The sequence below is a fragment of the Rhipicephalus sanguineus genome, chromosome 1, assembly GCF_013339695.2.
Source record: "Rhipicephalus sanguineus isolate Rsan-2018 chromosome 1, BIME_Rsan_1.4, whole genome shotgun sequence".
NCBI classification, from domain to species: Eukaryota; Metazoa; Arthropoda; class Arachnida; order Ixodida; family Ixodidae; genus Rhipicephalus; species Rhipicephalus sanguineus.
This window is the reverse complement of record NC_051176.1, coordinates 193969044-193991573: the sequence shown is the minus strand read 5'-3', so window position 1 is coordinate 193991573 and position 22530 is coordinate 193969044. Positions and strand designations below refer to the sequence as shown.

The following is a 22530-nucleotide window of genomic DNA, read 5'->3' as shown; positions in this document are numbered from 1 at the left end:
AAACAATCAATATACAATAATTTATGGGAAGGAATTGAAGCGTCACCTAACTTTGCCATTCGAAAGAACGGCTTTCCCATGCTTCACATATTTATTTATTTATTATTTATTTTCAAATACTGCAGCCCAATGCAGGGCTATTGCAGGAGTGGGGTACATACAATAGGAAAGAATAACAGTAACATCACAACAAGTTCTTCTTCAGAACAAATATCGCCACCTCTTGAGCACAACCGGGTACATAAATGAAAAGAAGAAAAAAAAATAGGACAACAATGTCATTCAAGTGCCTCCAAAAAATCTGACATATTCATTTCACGAACAGAACCGGGTAGATCGTTCCAGTAGACAATAATTTTCGGAAAAAAAAAACTGTATTTGAACATACTAGTATGTGCGAAGAATGGCCTTATGTTAAGATTGTGACCACGTCTAGTTGCAAGAGCATTAGCATACACGATGTAATTATCATTAGATAGCCGGCATGATGAATGAACATAAGAGTGCAAAAGTTTCAAAGAGTCAATATCACGCCTAGCGCACAATGGAGATAACTTCAAAGATTTCATTGCAGATGAGGGCGAAAAATCATGGTCATAGCGATGAAAAATGAAGCGAACAGATTTCCTTTGGACAGATTCAATTTTATTCACGTCACACACTTTGTATGGATTCCACACACACGAAGCGTACTCATATAGGGCGGATCAGTGTTTTGTACATTAGTAATTTGGTGGATTTTGGCGATGCAGATGATGTACGTCTTAAGTAACCTAATTTTTTTAATGCTTTAGATGTAATGTAATCTATGTGATGCGACCATTGCATGTTATATGTGAACATAACGCCAAGGTATTTGTATGTCTGTGCTCGGGGAACTGCGATGTTGTTGAAGGAGTATGCATATTGTGATGGAGAATGGCTGTTCGTGAAAGACAAAACTACTGTTTTTTGGAAGTTTATCTGCATCTGCCAATCCGAGCACCAAGAACAAAACTGCGAGAAAGAATCTTGAAGTATGGCATGATCATTAGGAGAAGTAATTACTTGGTAAAGTACACAGTCGTCGGCGTACAGGCGAACTTGGGACCTAATATTGCTGGGAAGGTTATTTATAAAAATCAGAAATAACAGGGGACCGAGAACGGAGCCCTGTGGGACACCAAATGTAACTTTTACTGCTGACGAGGACTTGGAATTGAATGAGACGAATTGAGAGCGCGAGTTTAGAAAACTTGCTAACCAGTCAATTAATTGCGGATTATTTAAAAGTACCTCTAGTTTACCTATAAGCTTGCTGTGTATAACGGTGTCGAAAGCCTTCGAGAAATCTATAAATAATGCATCAATTTGATTACCAATATCTAAATTACTAATAATATCATGTGAAAATTCCACCAGTTGCGTTATTGTGCTGAAGCCGCGACGAAATCCATGTTGTGTGCAGGACAGAAGATTATTCGATTCAAGAAACTCAGTTATGTGTTTATGAATGATGTGTTCGAGCAGCTTTCCAGAATTGGAAGTAAGTGATATGGGTCTATAGTTGGAGAGGAGTTGTCTGTTTCCTGATTTATGCAGAGGCAGGACCTTGGCTAACTTCCAGGACTCGGGGGCTGTACTTGAAGACAAAGATTTGTTAAAATGATAGTCAAATAACGTGAACACCACAGAGCGTATCGCACCGGAAAGCTATTCGGAATATTATCGGGGCCAGTGCACTTCTTCGTATCTAACTTGAGAATCAAGTTTAGGATACCATCTGTGCTAATTACCAGATCGTCGACGGACAGCTCTGGATTAGAACTTCTAAGCGAATGGAGAGCATTATTGTCGTGCGTGAACACTGACTGAAAATAGATATTGAACGCATTAGCTATCTTAATAGGGTCTGAAACTGCCGTGCCATCTAATATAAAGGAAACTGTATCGGTTCTAGCGGGGTTAATAGAAGACCAGAATTTGCGTGGGTTAGATTTTAATAATGCTGGAAGTTCAATTTGGAAATAAAAGTTCCTAGCACATTCCATTTTTTTACGCAGATCTATCACAGCAGTGTTAAAGCGACTGATAACATCTGGATTACCTGTCTTTTTCAAACGGCGCAGACGACGAACGCGACGTGAAGTTTGCAGCAAGCTGCGATTCATCCATGGAATCTGCGGATTTCTTTTTTTGGTTTTGAGAGGAACGAACTGATCAATGCATAACTTCACGACATGCTCAAATGCGCTGACTAAAGTGTCAACGTGACCGTGACTACAAAGTGCCTGAAAAGAATCAAAGTTGGAAGCTAGCACATTTGTGATAGAGGCATCATCAGCATGAACGAAATCATGAAACTGCGTAATGCTAGGCTGCTGTTTAATTAGACGGGATGGAAGCGATATGTGCACAGCATTGTGGTCGGAAATGCCATCAATTACGTCGCACTGAAATGCTGTTTGAACTAAATGAGAACTGAGGAAAACGAGGTCTAGGAGAGCGTTGTGGCGAGTTGGAGATTGTACAATTTGAGTGAGGCCCAGGGTTAGGGAAATTGATACGAGTTCCCTACAAATAGAAATTTCTTGCCCAGTGCAACTTTTTGTTTGCCAGTTAATACCCGGTGCATCAAAGTCCCCCATAAAGACAAATTCTGAGGTACCGAAGTCATGTTTGTGCATAAATGTGTAAGCCTTTGTAAATATTCTAAGGAAGAACCTGGTGCACGATAGCATACACCAACAATTATTGACAGTTTATTTAAACATAGTTTACACCAAACTAGTTCAACATCTGGTGTGTCGGGGAGCACAAAAAATTTGATGTCAGAACGAATCAGTAGCGCTACACCACCACCTTTATCACGTGATCGGTCATTGCGTACTGCTACATAACCGGGTGGGGTAAATTCACAATCAAACACTCCATCATGTAGCCAGGTTTCCGTTATGGCCACCACTACATGGGGAGAGTACGACGTAACAAGAGCAAGTAAAGGCACGAGCTCTTAAACAATACTTCTGGCATTTAAATACAAAATACTGAGATTTTTAGAAATCCCTGGCAGTCAACGAGAAGTTGCTTTAGTTTTTGAAGCAAACGATTCTTTAGTGGCACCAGTAGAATCACGCTTTAAGGAATCTGTACTATTGTCCCAGATATAGCGCACGTCATCAATATAGGCATGATCATATGGGTCATTCCTGAAGGAGGCTTGGCGTCAGGATTCGAGAAACGCCGACACCGATTGTCAGGAAGAATAAAATCGGGACGCCGATTCTGAAATATTGTTCCACGGTTATGCTGAACACATCGTGACCGCATGGGGTGCCTCACGAAAAAAAGATGCCTGAGACCGGTCCCGTCTCTGCAGCTTGCCCGAAAAAAGCGTTATGAATCGCAAGAGGTGAGAAAATAATGCGAATACCTTTTAGCAGTCGCAAGACCTTATTCCTTGTGAAGCCGCGGGCCGCATGCGGCCCGCGTGTTTGAGACCCCTGCTTCAAACAGTCATCTTGTTGGGCAAGGAGTACATTAACAAATGTAATATCGCGTGGAAAAAAAGTAGAATGGCACCTGACGCCACACAATGCTGATTGCGCAACGAGTGAATGGTTTAAAGGCCCAGCCATTACAAATCGCTCAGCCATAATTAATCATCATCATCATCATCATCATCATCATCTACAGCATCAGCAAAGCGTGCGGCTGCGTAGGTGTGCGTATTGCCTTACGGACGCGTAGTGGATACATCGGCACTACGCAGTATGATGAATTACGGCGTAATGGGCACATCGCAACTGTACTTGCGGTAGGCACCCTAGGAGAATTTACAACTGCCAATGAGAGGCGCACCGACGTTCCTTCCCTTCCAGTTGATGTGTGCACCGAGAAGCGAAGCATGGCAAGCTAATTAGAAAGCCACGCGAACGGGACTCAATTGCGCTATCGCAGTTCCGCTCTTAAATGTGAAAGCGTACGTCCTCCAAATTTTTTCATCTGCCTGCTATATAATTACGCTCTGTACACTTGAATATTTTCTTTCCGGAGGCCTTTCTGGCGGTTTTTCTTCCATGAACTGTCTTCCGTAAAACTTTAGATAGCGTGTAATGTTTAATTGATTAATTAGTTGAAATAAATTACTCGAATCCTTCATTGCATATTAACGGGGCCAAATACTGAACGCAAGAAAGTTTGTGAATGCTTACTGCGCCACGACTGCCCGACTGCAATAAAATACTTTGAAATCTCTGATGCATGTCACTCCAGAGTGTCAATAATTTCAGTATCCTATATATGCACGGATTTCACGTCCTGACTTACATGCGCTCGTGGTTTCTAGGGCCTTTATTTCCTGTTTTATGTTAAAGAACGAGAAAAAAATATCAGGAATAAGATTGTTCAAACAAAACTGGCATCAGCATAAACTCTGCGTTCGTCTTTAGCTTTCCTTAAAGGGTAGTTGTAAGGCTTCCCAACACATTCACATAGTCGGAAACCTAGAGCACGCCATCAGAATATTCCACTTTATTGTAGTTTTGCTTTCGCCATCTCACTGCACCGTAGCTCTCAAGAACAACATGGGGCGCGCACACATGCCACTAGCGCGCTTCAGCGAAGCCTATCCTGTCGGCATTTCGGTCAAAGACTGTGTAGAACTTCCGCATGAAAACTTGGCCCAGGATCCACAAAGGCTTCTTCGTTCCATAGTCGTCAGTAGTTCCAAAGCCGGCGTAGCATCGCACCTTGTTGTTGGATGTTTGCAGCTGCATTTTGAAAAGAAGGATCGTAATTATATATGTAATGTGCAAAACGATAGTGCATACATGCAGTGGGTAAATGAGCTTTCTATTCTGCTTATTTTACACTATTTACCATTTGATGATGACGATGTGGTGCTCAACGCGCGGTGAGCTTGTGAGAGAAAGAAAGTCAGAACAAAAACCGAGAAAAACCACCGAAGAGTGTTAGAATTACAGGAAATCAAACTTGCACTAAAAAAGTCACAGTTTCACCGCAAGGGCGAAGCAATGAATGCGATAGCAACACATTGTAGTGCTACACGAAGTGAGCCTGGCAGCTAACTGTTTTGTATCCGATCTCGCGCAACTACAAAACGCTGGTGTAAGAGAATACGGCCGCTCCAGGGAGAGATGCTCTCCGCATAGTCACTTCACGTTGAGAGCGCAGCACGCAGAAGGGTATACGAGCCGCCCGCTGTGATGGCTTTCGAGATAGCGCGCGCGCGCGCCAGCGATCGCGACCGCGCCCTTAGATCCAAAGTTCAATGTAGTGGCTACTCGCGCAACAACACCCCCCCCCCCCGCGTCTTTTTTCATGGTCGTTAAAGACAGGCGGGGCGTTTCCTGTCTGCGTCGACGGCAGGCCTCCCGAGCGGGGTGATGTTATCGCATGCACCCTCCGAGCGACGGAAACGGGCCGGCTCGTTTGATCTCTGCTTCGGCCGCGTTCGTCGCCCCCGCTCGCGCGCTTTTACCCGCGGTAGAACAACAATGCGCGGGGGATCTTATCAATTTGGACTTCATACCGGAAGGACATGACGGTGACGGCAACGGCGACGGCAAAAACCCGTCGAGACTGTCCATATAATTGCTATCGCAATAAAACGTTGGCAGCACCATTGAATTTTTTACCGTTAAAACTGGGGACGAAAGATTAGAAACTATGCGAAAATAATAGTTTTCGCCTTGGCTTTCGAGAGACCGCTACTAAGCATCGCGCTTCATTAGTTTCCTTAGTTTTGACTGCGTCCTCCATTCCTTCTCATGCTGCTCGAATAACATGGCAATTCAGTCCACAGAAAGAGCTTTCATCTTACCTTAACTATGTAGTCGACTCCCTTGAGCGTGTGTTGCCTGCCGCCAATGGTGAAGATGAGCTTCGGCAACTTGCTAACTTTCTTGCAGTCGACGAGATACTGTGGCATTTTACAAGAAATGAACATAGAAATGTAATATTGACATTTTAAACATGTCCCGTTCAAACATATATCAGTTAGCTTCTCGACACGTCATGGTGCTTATTCCCCAATTTTTCTGCACTAAATGCCATCTATAGAGGTTAAAATTGATTTGCTTTGAACAGACTTGATGTTTTGTTTGCTTGTTTCTCTTTACATTGCTTTCCTTATTCGGACAGGGCAAGGTGCCGCGCTGCTGTGATCGGGGACGAGTGTTCGATTTCCGGCCCTGGCGACCGAATTTCGGTGATGGTGAAATGCAAGAACACCCGCGTACTTATACGTATATAGGTACGCGCTAAAGGACCCTAGATGGTCAGAATTAATCCGGACTGCCCTACTATAGCGCGCCTCATAATCATATCGTGGTTTTGGCACGTGCAACTCCACGACTGCATTACATGGGTTCAGCCGTTTGAATAAACGAAAGAAAGGGTACGTAGTTGTATTCTTCAGGGGCGCACCTAGAATTCCCCAGCGGCACCGAAGAGACGCCCCTAAATGAAGGAATTAATTCGTGCCAGTTGCACACAATAAGCAAGCGGAGGAATAAAGTGAAGCTTTTAACAGCGAAGCTGTTTAAGCCAGCCGTAAAAACTTTGGTGTGTACAAATGTGTACAAAAAACTATCATCATCATCAACGGGTATGTGCCACAGAAATTGGGCAAATCCCACTACTCACCGCTGGTCCACTAGAAATGGAGAAGGGAACAGACGGGCGGCAAACACCAATTAAGTTTTCTAGACAGACGGGACCAGTAATTGAGAAAATCTTTATTAAACCGTCGGTATTAACCCAGTGATAAACTCAGTGGCCGCACGCCTCAGCTTCGCGGACGCATCTGTACAGAGTGCTTCGGCGGTACAAGGCGAGAGTACTAGGAAACGGGAAAGGCAATGGAGGCTGCGAGAAGACCCCGAAGCGATGGAAGCCCTACGCGAAGGACGACGTGCCCGCAGGTGCGAACGCTCGGTTTCAGCGCGAGTTTCTGTCTCTGGAGTTTGGACATCCGTGTCGTGTCCTGCTGAGAAGCAACCTAGAAACAACCTAGCATCACCTAGCTAAAGCCTAACAACAAATCTACAAGTAACCAGATTAGACTTCAGAATCGTACTGCTTCGCTATTTCAAGCCTTGCGCGACTCAGTGCAAGTTTCGCCATTGTTTTTTTCATTACAGCAAAGTTGTACATGGCTAGGGCATTCCATATGTACGCAGAAAACCTCTAGTGTCCTCTAGGGACCAGAGTACGAACTAATGTGTATTGAAGCATTTTGAAGCATTACAGTGGAACCCCTGGCACCCTTTATGTAGTGGCGTAAGAAACTAATGGATTAGAGTGGAAACAAAATTCCCCGACGATTACAATATTGCCTAATGCGAATTCTGAGCGCAGCTTCGTGTTGGGGCAAGGCCAACTGCGTCTGAAGTTTTGGCTTTCCGCAAGGTATCGACTACGCCATAAATCAATTTTTGTGAAGTAGGACAGCACCCACTACGCCATTATTTGTCTTTCTGCCGATAAGTAAGGTACCCGCTACACATCTGCAAGGTATTATGCACGCTTTGTTGATGCTGCATGTGGCTGATGACGATGAAGAATTATGGCTGAGCAATTCGCAGTGTGTGGGAAGCATTAAACCACGCACTCGTTGCGCAATTAGCATTGTGCGATTGCCGGTTGTTCTTTTACTCTTCTGCCATGCTTTATTACATAGGTTAACGCGATTCCTTGCCCGACATGGCGCTTGTATAGTACCTTTTTGCAAATGAGTTTCGAGCCCCAGCGTGGCTCTGTACACTTGCCTACAAAGTGTACAGAGCCACGCTGGACTACCTGTTTTCTGTTGGAAAGAAAAAGCCTTACAAGGATGTACGTGACATTCTCTTGCCCATCCCAATGTAGAGAGCGCTATATACTGCAGGCAAGGGTCAGAATGTACTTAAGCGAGTTAAAAAAAATGGAAGCAGCTACAAATGCAAAATCTTTCTCTCTTAAATTACACACATGAACACTACCAGTAAGAACCTTTTTAGAGGAGCGAGGTTTCTATATGCCATGGGGCTCCGACTGCTTTATCTGTAACCAACCTGAAACAATTGACCACGTCTTTCTGCACTGTTGGGAGGGGGTGTACTTTTGGGACGTGTTGCAGAGGAGAATAAAAAAAGGATTTCCGTTAGATCCTCATGGAATTAGGTACTTAGGAATAGACATTGAGGACGGATTACCATTTGACCTACTCGTAATCATGATGATCGGCTTGCACAGTATATGGCGCTCACGAATGGCTGGAGTTTACTGTGACCCGGATAGAGGACCAGCAAGACAGTATTTTAAAGAAAGTATGGCCCGGTTTATCGAGGTATAAAAAACAAAAGAATGTGTTCCTTCATGATTGGCTAGGGTAGAACTCCTGCTTGCTATGAAGGAATTTTAAATCGCAATGTTGTTCGTGCAGTGGTTGACGGTAGATGTGCGCTTACATGTTTGGTTTGTTGTGTCTTGTAACATAATCCTGTAACACAATCACCCCCCCCCCTCCCCCGAAAAAAAGTTCTGCCTACGCCACTGTGATGAACCACCAACTAGCCCAAGTTTCTCTTCTAGTGCATACCTATTATTTAGAAATCACAAAAATTGCATGCGATTCGAGATATTCATCATCGAGGGTGCTATTCTGGACATTGTCAAATTCCGCCATTGGTCAACCCTGATTGGTCCAGAGGGCTGCTACGGCCGCTCTGATTGGCTTAAAATGCTACCATTATGAAATTTTACAATATGCCGGAATTTGAAACTGTCCAGAATAGCACCCCGAATTTTAATGGCACCCGGCGCGCAGGAGGCGCGGCCGCTCTGTGACGAAATTCGAATCAAGGTGCGCCGTGGCAGTATATTGCCGTGGAAAGCGCCAAGTCATCTCACTTGCACCAGCGGATCGCCTTTCCATTGCGTTTGTTGTTTGGCACTTATTGTTGCGTTTGGGGCGTTTGTTGTTTGGGGCTTGTTGTTTCTAGCTGTGCTCAAGAAAACCGCAATATAGCCTTTTCTTTCTCGGTACAGCGCCAAACTCCGGCACATCCGCTGCGGCGCTTCTTTTTGCAGAAGAGCGAACGAGTTGCTTTGTACTTGCTTATAGTTTAAGAAAGAAACAGATAAGCACCACACATCGCACACAAAGAATAAGAGGTCTACTTGTGTAATTCGGGCTACTCGCTGTTTTCCCCGATCAGATCCTGCTTCGATGCGCCTTGCTTCAAATTTCGCCACTTTCTTGTCACGGGAACTTTCGGTCTGACGTAACAGAGTGGCCGCGTTTCCTGCGAGCCGGACGCAGTCAATTTCGACGTCGCCATTAAAATTCCATTATGAATATCTCGAATTACGTGCAAGTTTTGTGATTTCTAAAAAAATGGGTATGCAATAAATTGTCACGAACTACAACTTTCCAATATGAACAACTGCCCTCAAGTCAATAACTGAAAAAAATTATTAACGAGCTGTTGTTGATTACTCATTTCAGTGTCACTTTAGCTGCGGCAAAGTATATCCCCCTCGTCGTAAAAGTATCCCCTCGTTTATAAAAAATCTGTATTGTCTAAAAAAAAAAAGAACACTCTGTATAACACAGCACGACGGGCACGCATGCGGGAAGCGCTACGAGAGCACCAATCGAACAAGCAAACAGTCCGAGTAAATATGTAGCTGCAGCCGATGACTTCTGATATATCAAGTAACAACTTCGTATTTGTCCGAAAATGGCTGCCGGCCAGAAACCGACGTAAGAATTCTTGGTACATGTGCATGAGATGGTTTGTTGTACAAGTCGGGCCTGTGACATGTGCACGAGATCCCACATGTTCACCGAGTCATTCTTCACAGGCGAGATCCTAAACAAAATTATAACAAAGTGTCATTGTATACATGCTAGCATTCAAATGACATCGACATAAACACATATATTCAACACTAAATTTCTGCGTGAACTTCTTATAAACATATAAATGTTGCAGGCGTAGTGCACAGTTCAAGAGTAAGATACTGCTTATATAGCAAGGAGGGCAGAGAATGACCTCAAGGGAGGGAGTGCGACCCAAGCATCCGAGCAGGGATGCTTATGTATATATATGTGTCCGGGGACAGTTGTACGCACCCTCTCGTGCTCTGTCTTCTGGGCACCAATAACTTTGTTAATCCTGTCGATTTCCTCTTGGGGCCCTTCGATGAGCGAAGATCCCGAGTCGACCACTGTCCAGCAGCCGCCGACACAGAAGCGTTTGTCACTTCCAGCTTGAACCCTTGGGGCAGAAACAGAGGTAATTCAGTCAACGCATAACCGTGTTACTTGTTCGCGCGCATACAAAGCGCGCACAAAAAAGGATGATAGACAGAGAAAAGGGTCCTAATGTGTATTTTCCGAAGCCGCGCGCGTGTGTGCTTTTTAGAGGGAGTGGGGAGGAGGGGCGCGCAGAACCAAGTACGCTTTACGCGCTTTTTTCACCTTTGTTGCGGATATTGTGAAATCCAGGCCTATAGTTTATCTACTATAAGGTGCAGTTGGGGGCGGAAGAGCACGAATCTCGGCCCTTGGGGCTAACAAACCAACAATCCCCCCCCCCCCCCCCGTCCCCACATGGTTTCCTGTAAAGGAAATAGAGAGAAAAGGCGGGAAGTGCCTCTCAGGCGAGGACAAGTCACGCTCTCAAAAAAAAAAAAATCTCTAATTTCTTGTGACTATGTAGCGCTTCCTACACTTATTGAGGAGTGGAACCAGCCAAAAGACGACGCACAGAGGACAGTTCTCGAAGTCTGTCTCATCAGCATGCAAGGCGATAATTGCATCAGCGCCCCTCCTGTCTCACTGATACAGGAGAGACTAAGCTTCCTGTCACACTGGCGATAGCCACTTGATGTATCTCTCTATACCAATGTTGTTTGGTGTTTGTTATGCTTTGAGCTTCGCATGCCCGCCTTGTTTTCCTGGGAGATGATGGAGGTTTCAGTAAAGCACGATTGTTAGCCCAATCGTCGTGTGTGCCACTTCTCCCCCCTGTGCTTCGTCTTTTGGCAGCTTCCAATCCTCAAGAATATGTGCCAACTGACCCAGATCACAACTCTACCACGTTTTCTACAGTTCTTTTGAAGGATATGACTTTAATGTTCAGGTACAGTGGACGACGTCCTCTAAATAGCAGTATACAAATATATGTGCTGATGAAAGTCTTGTTTGAGGTGATTTTAAGGGACTGAAACAAAATCAAAACTTCAAAAATTGTGTAGACATAGAATTTGCGCCATGGTTTCAGCGGCGAGTCTCATACCTGTGCAATATATAGTGTAATAATACAGAAGAATGACTGAAACGGAAACAGAAGTCTTTCATTTCATAAGAAAAATATGAATATGGGTTCTGTAGTAGGTTGTGATGCTGTTTTTATTTTACTCAAAATAAAACTTGCGTAAGGTGTTTTGTAGAAGACCAATGCCCGCTCGTATTCACAAAACCATCTTACGAATAGACAAAAGAAAAAAGAAACGTGCGAGAAACTTCATGAATTCAGATCCAGATTGCCGATGCTGGGAGATGGACTTTTGAAGATTGTAGAAAAATCAGAGATGATCGTTTCTGTCTTCCTGTATTGTCCGCCAAAAATTTGTCAAGTTTTCGCCGTTCTGTGTGTAAATGAAAAGCAGTGCAGACGAGAGACTGAGTATACTTTACTGTGCATTTGAGATCATGCGAAGCACGCACGGCAGACAGTGCAAGTTAAAATAATTTCTATATAGGCTAAATTGAAATGTAGAAAACGCCCCTTTTCAGCAGTTGTACTTGTGCGAGGTTTCGTGTTGTAATTCTGTTCAGCTTAGTTGAGATTGCTTCACTTAAATTCTGGTCGCCATTCGTGTGCCGTATACAAAGTTTAAAAAAAAACTGAGAAAGGAAAAATTTTCTACTCTCAAGATCACAGCGTCACGCATGCGCTTAAAATAGTCACATTTTTCGAAACGTCTGAGGTTTTCCTTGTGTGCATTTTGTTTTGTTTTTCACTTTTTTAACGAAGTTGCGTGCTGTAAAAAAGAAAGGGAGGGGGGGGGGGAGAGAAACGAGACAAGCCCGGTTTCGGTGCTCGAAAATTGGGGTGCCCGTTTGTATTAGTTCTTGCAAAGCAATATGTAGAGCCCCGTGCGAAACCTCTTGCAAGCACCGCTTAAAAGTCTGCGGCCTGGTCAGGAGGTTGCTTGTGTACATCTCATAAATTGATCGGTGTCCAATGGTAAACTTGAACCGCTCATCTCCCGGTAGACGAGCCGGGAGCCTTACCCGTCGGGCCAACGCTGCGGTCTAGTGAATGGAGTCCTTTTGCAGCGTTATGTCAAACTTTCTTACAAAAAAAGAAATGGTCGAGACATACATGACAGGCTTACTGAGGCTTATCGTTTTAAAGCAGTGTAAAAAAGTGTAAACGCGTTGGTTGAAAAAAATAATGGCTGCATGCGTTGTGACCATGCTTGAGACTGTGGTTATCATTATTTCAAGTAAACCATTAATTATGTCCCTTCATGGACGTCTCAACACCTGAAAGATCCCAAATGACAAACTTCTTGCACATTCTTTTGAGCTGTCGCTTGTCTGTTCACGTCACATTTAAGTTATTCCGCCTGATCTTCTCCACATATTGTGCATTTCTGGGTGACCACAAGAAAGCTTTTCGGGTTTGTCGGAGAGCTTCGTGAAATCTACCTCTGTACAAAGTTAGGCAACCAGGGGGACATAAAGTGTTATCATAATTGTCACCATTAGTCACCTAATCAACTAAAACAGAAGAGTGGATTTTTTAATGACTTCAGTAAGCAGGCATTCTTTATTGGAAACTTAGTGACCGTCGTATTCACAAACAATTCCAGTCAGTAGAATTATTCTAGCATGCCCGTGTTTCGACGTATCCGCCTGTTAATTTTAATCTCAGTTCATATTGCGCATTCAACACCCGGCTTGAGAATCGGCGCAGAGCACCTGCCCGTTGTGACATACCTATTGTCTGTTGCGCCTTGTCTGACAACTGGGTAGAGGCGTAAGTAAAACTGAAAGCTGTTATTATTTCCCTCTCAGCCGGTGAAATCAAAGAAGGGCTGCGCGGTTGCACTTTGTATAGTGAACGGTCCCTAGTTCTTCGATTTTACGGTGTGTGCAATTTTCTGATACTGTTACACCTTTCTTACTATTGATGTGAAGATTTGGGCTAGTTGGTACTCCATTGCACAAGATATCGAGAGCGCGAAAAGTGAACGAAGGACAAGCGAGGGGACACAGACAAGCGCTGACTTCCAACTGAAAATTTATTTAAGAAAGCACACGTATATAAGTACAGACATGCACATAAGCAAAACTGCGCAGCTGCGAAAAACAACAAACAGTCGAGCGAATCAGCCTCTCACCCAAGGAACTTGATTACCTGTTTTCTGCGCAGATATCTCCGGGATACTGTCTCTCTCTCTCTCTCTCTTTTCTCGCGACTGTCTGCTCTTTTTTGCAGTTGCGCAGTTTTGCTTATGTGTCCGTACTTATATACGCGTGCTTTCCGAAATAAATTTTCAGTTGGAAGTCAGCGCGTGCCTTCCTTACCTACTGTGTTCCTGGTTAGTCCTGGAATGGGACGACGAAAATGGAACGTGCAAGTTAGCGACACGTATATACTACCGCTTACCGGTCCATCTGAAATTCCCAGTGGCGTTTCTTGCTGACCGACACGTAATGCATGCTGCCCTTGAAGCGTTCGTGGTTGATGCCTCCGAGTACAAGTTCGCCGGCAGGTCTGGCGTCGGAGCTTCTTCCCAGGTAGAAGGAGAAGACGGACTGGGGCACCAGCTTCTTCTCCATGATAGCGTCGAACACCGGCTTCACCTTTAGCGACGACACCTTAGGGTAGGCGAGCCCGATGATGCCGTCGAAGGGAACGTCCCGCGCTATCGCTCCGTCGAACTGGTTCGGGCCGAAAGATACCTTGCGACGCGTGCGTGATTTCGGCGAATGGCTGTGCGGGCACCACACCATCGCCCAGGTGCAACGTGTCGGAGCCGAGCACGCCGCGTACCTCGCCGCTGCCGTACTGAATGGACACCTGCTTGCCGTCCGGAATGTGCGAGCTGGAGTGCGAAGGGTCGTACCTCCTGCGATCGTCTGCGGTTGCCGCAGATGGTATATGTAGTCGTCAAGTGAAGCTCGCCGCGGGCAAAAAGAAATAACGCGCAGAAGCGACCCAGCACTAAGGCAAGATAAGGCACGTGTGGCACATGTTGTTTTGCCCAATGTGTATACTTACTCGCCAATTCACGGGTATTACGTAAGACGCCCCTAACGAGATAAGTACAGGTAAGAGGTAACACCAAATACGAATAAATATTAGTGTGAAGTATCGGAAACTTTAAATGAGAATCAAACCGTCGGCGCTATTCGCAGACGGTTCAGAATTTCACTACTTTGAAATCTTCGAATATCCATTTCTGTTCAATATTAGAAAGGTGAATACTTATCTGGTCACAGGTCAAAATGATTCTTCTGCACAATAGCTGCGGACTGTTACGCAGACGAACCAGTTCCCGAGTGAACGCATGGATTAAATACCTGTTGCTCCATAATTTCCTGTCGTTCAGTAACGATGTGCCGCTGTTACACAGCCTACACATTTGACGCCTCAGTTTACGCAAATACATTTCTTTATTTGGCCAATACTTCAGAAAGATATGCTGTAGTTTCTTAGCTTCATCAACAAACGTAACGTTCGAAGTACATCTAGTGACGCGCTATTCCTTTGTTCATCACTGACGTTGTCATGTTGTATACCCTACGAATATTCGCCTTTCAGTTTCTCATTTGCGTCTTCTTCGTTGAACGCGCATCCACTTGTGAGCGGGATCACATGTACCGAATTATCAAGAAGTTTTCCTATTTACAAAACAGGATACAGCCTTCATATCCGTGAAGGCCACCCCGAGCCAGAGGCGGCCCAGGAGCGTCTCCTCAGCTCTAGTTATTCCCGACGGAAGACGGAGCTGTAGATTCGGGTCCAAGTTGTGAAGACGGGCGTTGGTAAATTCCGTCGAGTTCCGCTGTGCGAGTGTCAATTCATTTCGAATCGGAATGGCCAGCAGCCCGACATGTGATAACTGTAGCTGCGAGGAGAGAATTCGTCCATCTTCTCTGTGAGTGTCCTTGTTTCAGTGCACCAAGAAAAGAACTGGCAGAAGTGTTAGATAGACTTGACAATCGCCCATTGTCGGAAGGAAAAGGTCTTAGGACACTGGCCGAAACCGTCCTCGGCACGGAAAGCTTTGAGAGCGTTGTTGCGCTTTTTGCGGACAACTTGTCTCAGAGACAGGCCTTAAGAAGTGTCGTTTATCGTATTATTGATCTTTTTTTCTCTCTCCTTTTTTTTTGTAACATCTCATTTCTATCATCTTTTATTACTCCTTTCCCCAGAACAGGGTAGCCAGCCGGTCTGAGAACTGGCTAACCTCCCTGTCCTTCCGTTTTTTCCTTTGCTCCTCCTCGGCCATCATATCTTATTTTCTTTACGAAATGAGAAAATATTCGCAATTGAAGATTATCTTCGAATGTTGTTCTTTCTCGAATATTCATATTTTATTTGATTAGAAAGTTTAGCCATCCACGCTTCATTTCAAGAACAAAGGCGAAGTTGTTCCAAGAGAGTTCCTTTTTTTAGTTATATGTTTATAGCAGAAAATCTTGCGTTATTTAGTATACTCACAGCAGCCATCCGTACACTGAATAGATGGCACCCAGAAGTCAGCGGATCCCGTGTCGAAAATAATGCGGAATGTTTGACCCGGTGTACCCAGCTTCACTTCGCCTACTGTAGTCCATCTGCGTATCAAACGTCACGAGTTATACTAAATGACACTCCTAATGCGGGAGAAGCTACCGAAGTCAAATATTGTGTTCTTTTCTTACACATGCACTCGGCATGTACATTAGAAATCAAAGCACAAAATTATTCGCAGCACGGGACCTGAAAGAGTTATGTCGCTGCCAATGACACATTATAAGCTCGAATCGAAAGGTGCAGTGCGTTATAAGGATCCCCACATTTCTCATCCGCTTAGCTGGTGATAGCAATGTCAGTTTGCACTTTTGCAACTGAAAGGACACATTTAATATACTATATACTGAAGGCATATGTGCGGGTTGCGCAATGTGTTTATGAGTTTGTATAGCCTCATATTGCGGATGCCCGCTGCCTGCATGACTGGCATAACCACATTTGGGATCGTTATAGGGTCATCATGTGTTGAAGCGCTGTTAAAGCCATAGCGTTTCTTTCAAAAGCTACTAGAGAGAACTTGGCGCTGGAGTTAGCCTTCAAACCATGTTAGGACTCTCATATGTAGTGTGCTATGGTTTTACTCTTGCTGGCACGTGCTGATGACAACGCCACAGGAAGCAGGATCCTGGTAAATGTTTTGGGAACGCGAAGTTCGCGGCGTTGCGTATGGTAGATTGCAAGAGGAATCCTTGACATTTCACTCACGTCCATATGATTTTCCAGACGTTCATGAATCGGTGTATTCGCTCTGCCAAACGAAGAAGTCCAGTTGGATTCGACCAACATTAGGGGCACCCTGCAAATGAATATGAAATATTTACTCAGAAGGTGATGCCGATAATTTTGAGTTCAGATAGCTTTCTTTTCATATAAGGTACGTATTCCTAGAGTTTCTTGATGAAACAATGGTTACCGCGATTTCACCACGTGGCATGGTATCGAAACCATTACTTTCCTGCATACTACCTTCTGTCTTCGTTGCATAGCGCTTGTCGTTGGCAGGTACGCCCGATATATGTCCGTACGTGCTGTCTGATACTCTCTGGCAGCTGTCGGGGAACGTACAAATAACATTCTCACATTCTGAATGTGATCGCTGTAACCAGGCGATCCCGCGACCTCATGTACTCGTCAGCACAAGGCTATAGTAACTCGACCACCTCGGTAATGGTGCGTCTTGTTTTGCTACGCACGGGAACTAGCCTACATACAAGAACACCAATGTGAAGTATTGAGACGGAGGTCCACCTTCATCTTGATGACGACCCGGGCGCAACCTTGACCTTCTTTAAATGTTCAACTGTAGAAAAGCAGTTAGTAGAGCGGGAGGCAAGCGCACTATTGTTGAAAACGTGAAAGTATAAATAGCCGGATTGCTTGACGTGATGTGCGTGTCATTGCAATGATATTCGTGACCAAAAGTAGCGACTGTCATTCAGAAATGGTATGCCTCTTGGGCAGTTTTGCAGTCCTTTATTTATAATATACTGCAGACCACAATAAGGTACTTGCAGAAAGGTCACTCATATAGCAAACGAGGCAAATAAAACAGAAAAAAAAATGCTAGTCAAACATTACAAAATATGCAAACAATCATACAGGCACATGGGCAGCGCACTTCATTAGGAAAGTTAGTTAACACGCTATGTGTTTAGAGTTTTGCTCTGATACTGCTCGAGGGAAGAAATAAAATTTGTAAGTATTTGGGTGAATGCACTTGTTTGATCGTGACATGTACGCCTTGGGTACAAAGGAATTGCATATAAGGCGGATTCTAGCGATAATATGGGACAAATTACGTATTGTAGAATACTCAGGCGAAGCACCTGCCTCCGTGTTTCTAGGAGAGGATATTATTTACCGTCATTAGCTGTGCGAGAAAATCGGTGCGCTTAGACCTCGACAAATAAAACGAATAACCCCGCTCTGCATGCCCTCAGTACCTTTAATGTTAAGGTTAGTGCGTGGAATCTCATGTAACACGCAAGCATACTGTAGTTTGGGTTCACGCGGGCCCCCCTTTCCCCGAGGAAACTCACTTGTCGTCCTCCCCCTCCCCCTTCCCCCTCCTCCTGCCTTCCTGCTCCTAAGGCCTTCCCAGTCCTCAATCCCCTTAACCTATAGAGAGTAGCGTGCAGGCGCCTTTATATACGCCGGAAGAATACTCTGTTGTTCAATAACGAGCTCCCTCTGTCTCACTTGCCTGGCGCTACCCTCTTTTGGGGTCCAATAAATGTCACATAACTTAGTAATATAATGCTGGCAGGCGAATTCCTGAGCTTGTGTCTTAGTTTACGGTGAGTGGAGGAACGAATACTCTTAGTAAGTAAATTCCAGAAAGGTTATCAGTGAATTTTCCACCTACATATTTATAGCTGTCCACTTGCCTTATCGTTGAGGCGGCTAGTGCGTATTTTAACGGGTTGCAATATATAAAGGCGTTCAGTGGTACAATGAATTTTGTTGAAAGTTTGCGCTGGGTGCATCTTCTTCTCTGTTGTCCCTGTCTCTCTCTCTCTTTTTACGCAATCGTACTTAAGTAATGGTGTATTCTGGTGTATTCATGCGGAAGGTCAGGCTGCTGCTGATGATGATGAGTTAAGTAATTGATTACCAACTGGCCCAGAATGCTGCTCTCATTTTAACGGGATTTCAGGTGCTATATTTTCCGATTCCACGCAATCAAGTCCTTACTGACCGAAGCGCCGTTTGGCCTATCATTGTAGTAACAACGAAGGTGTGCTATATATCATAAAAGAAGGTAATGTGTGCCAACAAGGAAGAGAGGAAAAGAGCAAGACAACACAAGCGCTGGTTTGTGTTGTTCGCTTGTTCCGTGTTCGCACGCCTTGCTTCCTTGTATGGTGAATTATTACCAACTAGCTCAGCTTTCTGTCGTTTTTAGGTGCTATTTATCTATTGGGTAAAACAAATCCGTCCGAAAAAAAAAAAGTGATGTTGGTCATTTATTCTGCGGCGTTCATTCCACTACAGTGTCTTCCAAACGCGAGTCACCGAGAATCGCACGTACTGGATTAGTTTTAGTATGTAGAATTCAGATTCTGCAATAGCGAGCAAGTTGCGTGAAAGGTATTTGATCCTGTAATTTTTTTATGAGCGGTGCTCATGCGTTTCATTACCCGAATAGACGATAAAATGGTGCAACTTGAAAAGCTTAAAAGCATGCCGCCATCAGGAAGGTTGAAGAAAGTCGATATTGTTTCTCGCATACCGGGGGTCACAATTTCTTGTGTTTTTATTTTTTGCCATGCCACTTTGAGCGAGAGCGAGATATCGCAAGTTACCTGAACTGGCACGAGGACAGTGCCGATCAGGGACCACACAGCGATGATTGCCAACGCGGAGCTCGTCATCCTGGCACTGCCGTTCTCTGGGCCGTATAGATGGAGACTGACGCTGCTGTGCAGTTTTCCGCCGAGCGAAGCCTTCACGCCACGTGCGGTGTGGTGCATCGCAGCAACGTCTTATCGCTGAGCTTAGTCAGACCAACTGAGCTCAGATAGTTTGTAGAGAGAGCTTTGCATTTCGCCGGCAGTACTTGTTTTACGCGTGTTTTGTTTGAAGTATCAAGTAAGTTGTATATACCTCAATAAAAGCCGAAAATGCCCCCCCCCCCCCCCCCCCCCCGTCGGTGTTTAGACGCAGCTCTAAAAGGAGGCGATGAGCAGGAAGTGACCCCCACAGTAGCACGCAGTTGAATTCATGCGACCTTCGGCAGAAATTTGACTGGCATGTCTCATTTTTTTAACGCCTCATGTTCAAATGCTCTTACTTATATAACTGTATATACACCTGCGCTGATGTACAAGTAATGTAAAAAATGCGTAGTCTCTAGCAGCGTTATAACGAAAACCAGCAAGTAATGAAGCCAAGGAAGGTATAGGGGATGTTATTTGTAGTCTTTTAACTCTATCGTAGTAATTATGATATAAATGTGAACAAATTAAAGTTGACGAAAAGACAACTTGTCCCCGGCAGGGACCTGCAGCCTTCGGCTAACACGCCCGATGCTCTACCAACTGAGCTACAGCGGCGGTCATCCACCCGTTCACTTTATCGGGTGTTTATGCTGCATGCAAACCTACGAGTGTTTGTCAGCGCCGGCTCGTAGCCATGACGACGACTGTGGAACGCTCTTTTTTTTTTTTTGCCAGCTGGCATCACGTAGCACGTGATCTTTTTACGAGCTGGCAGCTGGCTAATAAGCTCTCGCATGCTACCTGAGGCATCAAGTCTGCCAGAACGAGGCCCTCGCTATGAATCAAAGAAATAAGGGGGATATTAAGGGCTCGTTAATATTTTTTAGGCACAACTTTAATGAAAACTAACAGACAGTGAATCCAAGGGAGGTATAGGGGACGTTACATGTAGTCTCTTAACTCTATTGTGGTGATTATGATATAAATGTGAAGAAATTAAAGTTTACGAGAGAGAGAGAGAGATAATAAAACGAGAGAAAGGCAGGAAGGTCAACCAGAATTGTAGCATCCGGTTTGCTACCCTGCACTAAGGGGAGGGGGAAAGGGAAAGAAAGTTTACGAAAAGGCAACTGGTCCTTGCCGGCGGCAAGTTGTATTTTCGTTCACTTTAATTTCTGCACATTTATATGGTAATCACTAAACACAGTTAAAAGACTACAAATGACGTCCCCTATATCTTCGTTGGCTTCATCGTCTGTTGGTTTTTATTGAGGTCGTGTCTAACAAAGAAAAACGAGCCCTCAAAATTTATTTTCTTTCGTTCATTAGCAACATTATTAGGTGCACAATTAGGTCGTTTTGTTTACATTGCAATCGAAGCTGATGCCGTACGATTGTCTTGTCTGATGAGGTCAGTGGATGTTTCCTGACCTCACAGCCATTGGCTCAAGAGCCGAAGAATGCGACACATAGAGAAATAAATTTATTATGAAAAAGAAAAGGAACCAGGCGCTCGCTTGCAGAGGCAAGAGAAAGCTCCTGGACATTTCGAACGATAGAAAGTTAAGCTAGTGTATAGGGATCCATCGCAAAAGTAAGTGGCGCGAGCAAACACGGTTACAGGAGAAGCGAACACGACAACACAAACGCAGACTATTACCTGAAAGGTCGTGTGGTGCTAAAGAAAGCAGACACAAAGCTTATCTGCGCGAGCTCAGGAACGGCAGTTCGACCCCTCAATCAGGCACACGTGCGGGCCCAACCAAGAGATAACTCCTTAAACATTTAATTTCCAGTTCATGCAAGGCAGTCGAAAGCTGGCTCGCGGGTGCATTTCTACAATGTATTGATGTACCAAGCCTCAACAATAAGACGCGTTTTTTTTGTGTGTGTTCTTGTGTATCTGTAAACTGTGCAATAATCGAATTTTGGTGTGCATTTACAATTGCGGCAATGCAACAAAAGATTAGACGGTGATTCTCCGCTTAACCACCTTTTGTGATCAATTAATCTCTGATAATTACAACAGCCTTTCTGTACGAAGAAAGCGACCACGATTGAGACGAACTTCATATACTATACCAGTACGCCATTGCATGAATTTACGAGACGCATGTCTGTCCATTTTTTGTATTCCACCTGCTCGTTCCTTCTCTGCAAATCGGCGCATATACATCCCCACATATCTTGCCGACAGCCGTAAAAACAACGTAGCTGGAATGAGCGACTGCGCAGTCCGGATCTCACGCATCAACTCCAGGCCGTCCAGAGGGCTCGTGTCGTCGCCGAGTGTCATCATCTCCCGGTGCCGACATGGGTGGAGCCACCGGCTTGACTGGGGAGGTCTCTTGGCCTCTTCTAATCTCGTCCCTCAGAACTCCGATAAAGTTCTTTGTATGTATGTAACACTGCGTCTACTTCAACTTTTATTTAGCCTGTGCGATAGGGATTGGATGCACGGAATACGACTCTCTTCTTGTTATTTTTGTTTTCTGCAACCGTATTCGGGGTTGAATGTGGTTCAAGTCCTCAGAGCACACACACATTGCACGTGTGTGTTCTGTGAAGGATAATGTGGAAATATGCAGCGTCGCTACGTTACTTTATATAGTAGCGTTGTCATCTGCCACAGCAAGGCCAATTGAGCAAGTTAAAGGGACACTAAAGAGAAACAATGAATTGGTATAGATTGATAAAGTGTGCTCGGAGAACTCTTGTGTAGTTTATTTCACCACCATTGGTTTATTATTAGAAGAGAAAACCAAGTTCAAAGTTTCATTTTTTAATTTCGCGCCGAACTTTGTAATTCGTGACGTAAAAGATTTCAAAGAGCATTTAACGTATTTTGGCGCCACTGGCTCGACGAAATTTCCACAAACTCGTTATGTCAAGTCTCTGGCCCCATCAGAGGACAATGTACTTTCGATTTAACCGATTAGGAACTACGTAGGCCCAAGCAGGCGCCGTCAAAAATATGTGACGTCACAGCAAATGGTACGGGAATTCCAAGGTGGCGTCGCCACCTGTATTTTCTTTTTGCGCGTTTTCTCGCTTATTAAGCGTCTTCTCGCAGCAAGCGTGGTGTTTTTGGTATCGTGGAAGACTACTTTACTAATGCGAGAAAAATCGTCCTGCTCTTTAGTGTCCCTTTAATATGCTTTTCTCCTTCCCTCGTCGCGGTACTCGCAACTGGCCCACAAAACGGCCATTTTTGTTACCTCTGCAATGCGACATCACGTACAATACTGCCAATAGTATACTTCATTTTAGTTTATCGA

At 44.6% G+C, this 22530-nt stretch overlaps 1 protein-coding gene across 1 annotated transcript; it reads right to left on the bottom strand.

The window, feature by feature from the left end:
• Nucleotides 1–4495: 4495 nt before the first annotated feature.
• Nucleotides 4496–15853, bottom strand: LOC119404797 (cathepsin D). Its single transcript, XM_037671471.2, has 5 exons — nt 15738–15853; nt 13677–14149; nt 10124–10268; nt 5825–5923; nt 4496–4751 (listed from the first exon to the last, which is right to left on the bottom strand). Exons 1-5 carry the CDS (start codon nt 15744–15746, stop codon nt 4587–4589), a joined length of 891 nt encoding a protein of 296 aa, XP_037527399.1. The 5' UTR covers nt 15747–15853; the 3' UTR covers nt 4496–4586.
• Nucleotides 15854–22530: the final 6677 nt, after the last annotated feature.